This window comes from Gavialis gangeticus, unplaced genomic scaffold (genome assembly GCF_001723915.1).
Source record: "Gavialis gangeticus isolate Ggan-Ray unplaced genomic scaffold, GavGan_comp1, whole genome shotgun sequence".
NCBI lineage: Eukaryota > Metazoa > Chordata > Crocodylia > Gavialidae > Gavialis > Gavialis gangeticus.
This window is the reverse complement of record NW_017729025.1, coordinates 77,591,590-77,601,231: the sequence shown is the minus strand read 5'-3', so window position 1 is coordinate 77,601,231 and position 9,642 is coordinate 77,591,590. Positions and strand designations below refer to the sequence as shown.

General features: G+C 42.3%; 1 protein-coding gene across 1 annotated transcript in view; it reads right to left on the bottom strand.

Moving 5' to 3' along the window:
- The window catches only part of RYR3 (ryanodine receptor 3), a 666,405-nt gene that overhangs the window by 196,432 nt on the left and 460,331 nt on the right, over positions 1–9,642 (bottom strand). Inside the window, exons 49-50 of the mRNA XM_019518966.1 lie at positions 5,250–5,340; positions 3,463–3,603 (exon numbers count right to left, since the gene is read on the bottom strand). Of these exons, the coding sequence (XP_019374511.1) occupies positions 3,463–3,603; positions 5,250–5,340 (232 nt within the window). The remainder of the gene's footprint in view (positions 1–3,462; positions 3,604–5,249; positions 5,341–9,642) is intronic.

Below are 9,642 nucleotides of genomic sequence, written 5' to 3'. Positions count from 1 at the left end.
CCTCCTCTTAAAGACCCCCAAGGTAGGGGAGAGCACCACTCAGCCCCAGATGCCCCAGCTCCCAGACAGTGTGCAACACCCTGCCAAGCCACACTGCACCATGTGATGTGACAACTGCCACATGAGTGCCAATTGTGGGGGGTGGTGATCCCTGCTGCCCCCCACTACCCTGCACAGCACAGGGGGGCTCTGCCATGAGCCCTCAGAGGCCCTGATTGCTGCTGCTGGAACCAGTGAGTGCAGGGCTCTTTTTTTTTCTTTTATAGTGCCAGGAGGCTAGGACCAGGTGGGGGATGGGGGAAGGCAGCCATCAGGGCTTTTCCTGTGGCTCCTCCAGCTGTGCCTGCCTCTGCCCCAGCAGGGGGAGCCATGGGAGAAGCCCTCATGGATGCCCTGCCCAGCCCCAGCCTCCTGGCACTTTAAAAGGAGGGCTGTGGGGCTGTGCTGGACTCTTTCTGGGGGCACCTCTGAAGCATTCTAAAACATTTCTGAAATGTTTTGGATGGTTTGTTTAGTTTTGAAGATGTTTTAGAGCCTTCCATTTCATTTCAGATTTGGTGTTTCGGACGCCGAAATGGGCTGAAACTTCTCTGAAATGAAATGACTGTCAAAATTTCACACAGCCCTACAGACCACCATCTTGCTATTAGGCATCAAATAAGCCTGGAATTTATGTGGTCAACTTACAGGCAAATTATCTGTAGCGAGAAGTCTTTTCTTTGTGTCTCTTGTGAAAATTGGTGATTAGTACTGTTAACACAGGGGCAGGAAATTATTTTGGGCAGAGGGCTGCTTACCAAGTTTGGGCAAGATGTTGAGGGCTGCATGGGTAGCCCCGCCCCTTGACAGATGCCCTGCCTCCTGGTTGTCATCTTGTGACTGGAAGTTCCTCCAATTAACCCCTGACCTTTGCCACTAGAAGTCCCTCCCCTTTCCTCCAGAAGTACTCCTTTCAGCAAGGGGTTTTGCCATCTTGGAACCGTAAAATTACCAAATTAAATACTAAAAGAAAACATCTACAATATTCATTAATTTGATTTCAAAAGATATTTTTGTCCTGATTTACATGCGTTTGTGTAGAGTACATAGAGGTGATTGAACAATGGCTTAAAATGAAGTCTTACTCTTACATGTTGTGGGGGGTTGGTATAGGTTTGTGGGGGGCTGTAGGTGTGTGGGTACGTGAGATGTTGGGAAAGGTGTGGGTGTGTCTGTGAGGGGTGGATTAGTGTGGTGGCATGAGGTGAGAGAGCATGTGGGTGGATATGTGGGGTGTAGGTTGGTATGGGGTTTGTGGGGGATGTGTGTGGGAAGAGGGTTGCTGGGGTGTGTGGGGAGTGTGGTGGTATGCATTTATGGCAGTGTGAAGGGGGTGTGGGTGCATGTGTATGATGGGGTGTGCATGTGGGAATCACCCTACAAACATACCCCCCTTCTGTCCCTGCCTACACACACACACACACACACACACAGACACACACGCACACACACTCTGCCCCTGCTTACACCCCCCACTTCTGCTTCTGGCCCTGGGTACCAGTGCAGCCTGGACTCCCCAGTCTGGCGATGCAACCCAGGGCCATGTGGTGCTGGAGCAGTGTGAGGGTAGGAAGGCCGGGAAATGGGTAGGAGTTGAGTGGTGCTGGGCTGCTCAGTTCTGCCAGCTCCCCCTGGGTCCTACTGCCCCTGGCTCCTGTCATCTTTGACAGGCAGCCAGGAGCAAATAAATATTAATTTACTAAATTTTTTAGGGGCCCCGTGGGCTGGATAGAATGGCTTGGTGGGCCGCATCTGGCCTGTGGGTCGTATTTTGTCTGACCCCTGTATTAATAAGTGCTAAGATGAAGCTGAAAAGTACAGTTTTGAAATTCGTGGACAATTTTTGATGTTGGTATGACAAATGACAAATATATTGTAAACAGGCACTCTGGGAAATCTATAAGTGGAAGTGTTAAAGATTTTTCTATGCTTGCTTGGCCTGAAAAATTTGTGGTATAATGGAAGAAAGATCAGTCAAATAGAGAGCAGCCAAATATATGGAGAGAATGAAACATTTCAAACCCATAAATGCCTGTTTTCAGAATAGAAGGAAGGAAGATGCCAGTGACTTTAGAGAAGCCTTCTTATGCTACACAATCATGAATGACAGTAATGGTTGGAGTGCTAATAACACCTGGACATCAGTGTTTGAGCTGGCATGTCAACAACACTTATTTGAAACAAGGTAAAGATAAAGTTGTTGACAGATGATCTAATTAGATTTTTCCAGCATTGTTAGCATTGTGATGCTGTACTGGTGCAAAGGCAATGGAAATAAATATTACTAAGATCAATATTGTGAACAAGGGTTGGAGAATTCCCTACCATACTGAGACTACTGCTTTCTGAACATGTTCCCTTAAACAGTAAAACGGAGGCTGAGTGAACAGCAAACCAGACCTCTGAATGCTAGTTTGCTGGACTGGAATTTAGAACACTGTAAGTTTGATTAGGTTGCAAAAGAATCACCCTTTTTAGATTGTATGCTCTGAATCATAGCACTGAGAAATCACCAACTCAGGATGTCTTAGCACTATTACAGAAGTAGGCTGTACTGCTGGCACCCATCCTCAGAGCATGGGTAAAATGCCAACTTTGATTTTTCTTTCATCAGATTTCATGGTCAGTGGCTTCTGCTAGATTTCTGAGTCCAACCCACTTCAACCGGTGACGGTGGCTGTTGGTATATCAAGAAAATACCCTGTGTTTTTCTGTCCTCACCACAATCCTGACCACCAAATGATACTGTAAAATAGCAGAGAAGAAAAATGTTTGCTTTCCAGAAAGGGGCTTTGTAGTATCTGAGACATATTATAACTAGCATGGTATAAAGATACACCCTTTTTGTTTGAAAAAAGGAGATAATGATAAAAGGTTGCCGTGCCTGTCATTATTTGCTTCCATGCTTTGCAAAGTTGTATCCTATTAAATTCCATTTATGTTATGACTAATGCATAACTTTTTGATCTCCAATATATATATTGCAACGTCCCCTTTCATATTTAATGTTAACATACCATTTTATACCATATCGATGACAACATAATGTATTAATGTTTTAGAGATAACTTTATTGTAAAATTGCAAAAATATTTTTAAAAATGTTTAGTAGAGGTAAGTTGCAGAAAAAGGCAGCATTGGTTTGTGACAAGAACAAATCATCAGGCCAAATATTGCAGGAGGATATTGCTGTACATAAAACAAAAGATCTCTATGCCTATGTTTATATGAAGAGAATTTAGAATAGTGGATTTATCAAGCATTCAGTCAGTTATTACTTTGGATAGAAGCATTCACTGCAAGTATCTAGTGTATTAAGTAAAAGCAGAGTTAAAATAGGTACTTTCTGTGGTTTGTATCAGCCATTATTATAGTAATGTTTTCAATGTTTATCTCAATTTTAACAGGAATTACAATCTTTACCTTATGAGAGAGGGAATCAAAAATTCCCCAGAAAAGTTTCTCAGTCAAATGCAACTCTTCTTCTGCTGCAATTCCATAACTTCCCATTCCTGAAGGGAGGCAGTAATATTTCCAGCATTGTTCATAGTGATTTGTTAGAAGCTGTACAGTTCACAAGAAAATATCGTTATAAAACCCATCTATTTCTTCTGAATGCTATTCACAAATTGGTCAGACAGGATCAGAACCACTACCATCTACTGGAAATGATGAGAACCAACTGTATGTTACAATCCTTCCAGCTAACAGAGATTCTTCTTTTTAGCTAAAGCAACCAGGGCCTGTGCTCCTTAGAAGTACAGGAGTTGTACTCTTGCTGTTGCTTTCAAGTTCTAATGAGTCATAGGGAGAAGAAGGGTGATAAAATTTCTAGATGACCACAAATTTGTGACAGTATATTTAAATTAGCCCAAATAATAAAATATCATATTGGGTAAATGAAATTTACGTTTGGGTGCAGAAAAAAAGAATTGCATAAAATAATTGTATAGCTTTTGGCAAAGGGGTCTTCTTTTCACCTAAATTTATTTTGCTCTGACTTCTCATTATTTAGAAATTCTTAACTAAATTGAGCAACTACAAAGTACATTGAGATGTTCTCCATCTTACCTAAAAGAGATGAGAAATATGATAAAACAATTCATGCTTCACTGTTTTCTAGGACTAGCTATGTCTGATCAGCTATACTATACAGAGTCCATGAACAGGAATGGCACAGAAGTTATAAAGAAAATATATAACATACTGGCAAGGGCTTAAATGATTATAACCATCTATGTGATGGGCTATAACTCCATCTCATGGGCTTACTAGTAGAACATATTAATTAGAAACCAGAACTTCTGTTTCATAGACAGTTCTAAATCTCAAAAAAACAACAAAAGCAAAAAAAATCAAACAACCCTCATCCTACTCTCTCAAAACACCAACAAACTTTATCATCAAAATAAAACCCTGAAATTATGATTTCCCTGTAGAATGAAAACTCTGACGTTTCATTTTGAAAGGTTAACTCGATATTTCTTTGTGACTTTCTGAAATAGAACTGAGGTGGCTCCATTGCCTTCATCAATACTTGCTCCATTTTTGTGGGGATGAGAGGACCCTAGGAACCTTGGCTTTCTGCAGCAAAGAACCAGATAACCTAGTTTCCCCAGCCTGGGTTAAAACCAAGGCTTTAGGTACTGCATACTTCTATCTCTGTAAAAACAAACCAACAGGCATGCAAGCTGGTGGGCAACCAAGAAGAAAATGTCCTGCTAGCTCTGTAGTTGTCAGTTTCATGTGATGGGGCAGAATATTAGACCTGTGGTAATGCATTTTTCAAAAGTTTCCTTTACCCCAAACACTTTGTCCTAAATCACCCTTATTGCCTGTATCACATGTGCACACTTTAACAAACAGACACATTATTGGCATATGTATTCTGCCTAGAGTTCTTGGGGAAATTGGGATATAATCCGCTATTTTCATTTCAACAGGAGAAATGGAAAAGGTAACTGTTCATCAAGAAAATTCACATGATCAACATTCAACATACTCTTCACAAGGGAGACATCTGACAATGCACTTATCCTTCATTTTTTATTTCAACTACTAAAAAATACAAATAAATCCACATTGGTTAAGGTCCATTTAATGTTGTTTTATGTTGCCTGCCTTCTCCTCTTCTAAAAGGTGCTGCTGACATTGCTTTTTAGAATATATTTTCTGTTGAATGCACATATAATAATTATAGCAATGTTTACCTTGAGTGGCATTTTACAGTATTCATTAAGTAAGGGTACATCAAAAACTAGCCGTCGCAATAGTTGCTGTAGCATAGAAGGACGTAAGTGGCTGTAATTAAAAAAAATAAATTACTCATTTAGTAACATGCACATTTCAATGTAATTGCAAAACAATTGTAATCTCTTTTGGAATTCAAGTCACTCATTGAAGGGGTTCTGCAAAACAACAAATCATCTGTGCACAGAAAACAGGCAGCGTGTAAAATCAATTCAGTCATGTAGAATGAAAACCCTCTGTGAGAAAATTAAGATTATTTAGGCGTGTGATAAGACAGGAGCACAAGGATCTTCCTGTATCTGGACTATGCATAGGAGGATACAATGAGCAGGCAGGCTAGTTCTGTTTCTCATGCATCCATGCAGCACCTTGTCACTTTTTTTCTTCCAAACACCCATACAGCACCTTATCATAACGTAGCACAAAGGAAGGGGATCTTTATGGGAAAACAGCTAATTACAGTGGAAAAATCTAAGCTAAAAAGACAGAATATTATCCTGAGACAAAGGTGAATTAGTGCTGTGAAGAAACAACTCCATCTCCCCTTTTGAAACCACTACAAGCATCCCTTTGTCAACATCTTAACATTTTTCCATCATTAATTTCAAAGTGCCAAATCCTAGACATCAGTCAGCCATAGTTCAGTTATAGAGAAGTAGAGCTGGAAGGGACCTCCCAAAGTCATCTAGTCCAACCTCCTGCCTGAGGCAGGATCACCGCTATTCAAATCATCCTATAGAAACCATAATCTAAACTCTGAATAAGACTACTCTTAACCCTACCCAATGCAGACCTTACACCCTAATCTGTCACAGGTAAATCAGAAGAACCATGGCAGCCAATATTCTGCTTCTATGAAATGTCAATATATGCTCAAGAAATCTCAGGTAGAGGGCCGCCAGTACATAGGAAGGCAACCCCCGCCCCCCAGTCTGTACCACTCTGACCACAGGTAAAATTCCTTCCTGACCCCAAATATGGCAATCAGTCTGAACCTGAGTGGGGGGGAAAGACCCTCTAGCCAGAACCTCCAGCTTTGGTCTCAACAGGAGTATTGGCATAGCCCAGTCAAAGTCCCCAGCCTTGGCTGTAGCCAACACCCAATGCATTTGAGAGAGGCTTAAAAGCACCCTGACACATGAAACAGAAAGGGAAGGGAAGGGGAGTGGAGTTGAGATCATCCCTGACCAGTGACTGTTCAACCTCTTCTTGAACACCTTCAGTGATGGACAGTCCACAACTTCACTAGGCAGTCTATTCCACTGCCTCACTATTCTAACATGTCCTCTTTTAAGTGCCTTTTCCACAAGCTGAACATGTCTAGTTCTTTCAGCCTCTCCTCAAATGCTTTCCAAGCCCTTTATCATCTTTGCTGCCTGCCTCTGGCCCCTCTCCAATTTCTCCCAAGGTGTAGCACCTTGTATTTGTCAGCACTGAACATCATCTGGTTAGCTCAACTTTCCAATCTGTTGAAATCCTTCTGAATCATGCTCACATCCTCCAACAGGTTCACAATCCTTCCTAGTTTTGTGTCCTCTTCAAAATTGCTCAAGAAGCTTTCTATGCCAGCATCCAAATCATTAAGAAACAACTTGCACAGCATCGAGCCCATGACAGACCCCTCTGGGACGCCAACCGAAACAGCATGCCATTGTGACATGGACCCATTACTAATTACCCTTTGCTTGCTGCTATTAAGCTAGTTATCTTTCCACCTTAAGGTAGTTTTATCTAGCCCATATTTCTCCAATTATAATAAGGTAATGCGGGACCTTGTCAAAAGCCTTGCTGAAGTCCAGGTACACAATATCCACAGCATTCCCTTCATCTACTCAAGTAGTTACTTTGTCAAAGGAGAAGATCAAGTTTGCTACAGTGACATGATTTGTTTTTCATAAATCCATGCTGGCTGCCTGTGATCAGCCTTTCCTCCTCCAGATGCTTGCAAATGGCTCTCTGTAGGATCTGCTCCAGGTATTGAGGTAAAGCTATTCTGTCTGTAGTTCCCTGGGACCTATTTTTTGCCATTTTAAAAGAGGGGCACCTGGTCCTGGACCCATGACTTCATGAAGATCATTGCCAAGGGCTCCAAGATCTCCTCTTAACAGTTCCTTCAATATCCTGGAATAAAGTTCATTCAACCTTGCTGACTTAAATTCATTCAGACCCAACAAAAGCTCTCCAACCATCTCTTATTTCCTCCCTCAGCTTGCTCCTTTCTTTATCCAGATAATCTTTGTTAGGTGTCTGGCTGCAGCTTTTTTGTGAAGACTGAGGCAAAGCAGCTGTTAAGTAAATCTGCCTTCTTTGTGAGGAGTTCCCCATGGCTTATTAAAAGACCCGCAGATTCCTTGGTCCTCCTTTTCTAGCAAACATACTTACAGAACCTCTTCTTGTTGTCCTTACCCTTCTTTGCAGGTGCAGCTCATTCTTTATCTTTGCCTTCCTGATTTTGTGCCTGCAGTTTCTTCCTATTTCCTGATATGCTTCCTTGCAGCAGACCAGGAAATGCAGCCCATTCTTCCATTGCCTATTTCCTTTCCTTTTGCATCTGAGGCATTTTAAAAACTCCTTGTGCAGCCACATTGGTCTCTTGCCATTCTTCTTGTGCTTCCATTGCGGTGGGACAGTTTTTTGTTGGGCTTCCAATACTGTGCCATTTAGAAGCTCCCAGACCTCCTGGATGCCTTTATCTTTCAATCTATCTTCTCATGACACCATGCCTATAAACTCCTTGAGTTGGATGAAATCCACCTTTTTGAACTCTAGCGTTCTAATTTTGCTGAGCTTATGACTTCCCTGCCTCAGGATCTGGCATTCTATCATATCATAATTGCTTCCTCTTAAGTTATCCATCACCTTCACATGCTCCACCAATTCTTCCCTGTTGGTCAAGACAAGATCCCAGACAGATAACCTTAGCTGCATCCTCCACTTTCCCTAGTTGTGTCCTCCACACAAGTTAGGAACTAGCTTGGCATTGTTCTTCTACCAAATGTCTGGAAAATTGAAGTCTCCCATAGTTTTTGGATCGATTTGTCACCTATTTGAAGCCTTCCTCATCCACCTCCCTTCCTGATTTGGCAGTCTACAATAAAGCCCCATCATTATATCGGTGCTGTATCTTTCACTTTTCATCTTAATCCAAACGCATTCTGCTTTGCTGTCTTCCTCCTGAACCAGGAAATGAGTGCATATGTTTTTGACATACAAGGCAACACCACCACCTTCTCCCAGTCCTGTCCTGAAACAGACTGTAACCCTCAATGTTGACCTTCCAGTCATAACAGCAGTCCCACCATGTCTCAGTGATGCCAACTGGATCACTGTTCTTTTCACAGGGTGCAATTTCCAGGTTATTTTGTTTATTCCCCATACTTCAGGTTTGTAAACGTGCATCAGACATACCTTGCACTTTGACCTCCCTTTTGCTCCATTTGCTGCAATCCTGTAGCTTTATGACACTTTCCCAGAGTTAAGTTGCTTCTTTGTGTCTTTTCCGTTTTGGACTGTGTACTTTGTTGCTGGAGGGGTTTGATCATCATCACCTATGTAACCTAGTTTAAAGCCCTCCTTACTAAGTTAACCAGACAACACCCAAAGATGCTTCTTTCCATTCTCATCAGATGGATCTCACATCTCTTCATAGGATTCCTCCTCCCAAGAACATCTGTCTGTTGACACCACCATCTCAGCCACGTTTCCACTTTCAGGATACAATGGTCTCTGCCTGGATCCTTGCCTTCCAAGGGAAGAATCAATGAGAACACAACTTGTATTCCAAGCTCCTTAATCCCCCTACCAAGAGCCTCATAGTCACCTTTGATCTGCTCAGTGTCATTCTTGGTAGTGTCATTGGTGCATATATGGACAAATAGGAAGGGGTAATTGTCCAAAGGATGGATGAGATTTTGCAGTCTCTCTGTGACATCTTGAAGTCAGGCTCCAGGCAGGAAGCACATCTCCTGGGCCCTCCAAGAAAACAGGCTGTAAACTCATGAAAATGTACATGAAAAACAAGGGGCCAAGGGACAAAATTTTCTTTATAAGGCATGTATCATAAAGAAAACCTGTACTGAAGTGTGTGGCAGAAAGCCACCTTGGTTTCTCCCCAAAAATATCTGCCCTGTGACACTGTGATTTAAATCTCTGTGCTGTGACCATTCAATTAGGATGGGCCCAGCACACAGGGGACCACACCCTCAGCCTGTCTCTTTAGGGAACTTAAGCTGGCTGCATTCCTGAGGGAGGGGGGAAACCTGCTCCCTCTGCTTACGTGACTGGTACCTGGGTGAGGGGCATCTACCTGGGGAGCTGGAATCTGCCCAGTAACAGGTGGTGCATTTCAAATTG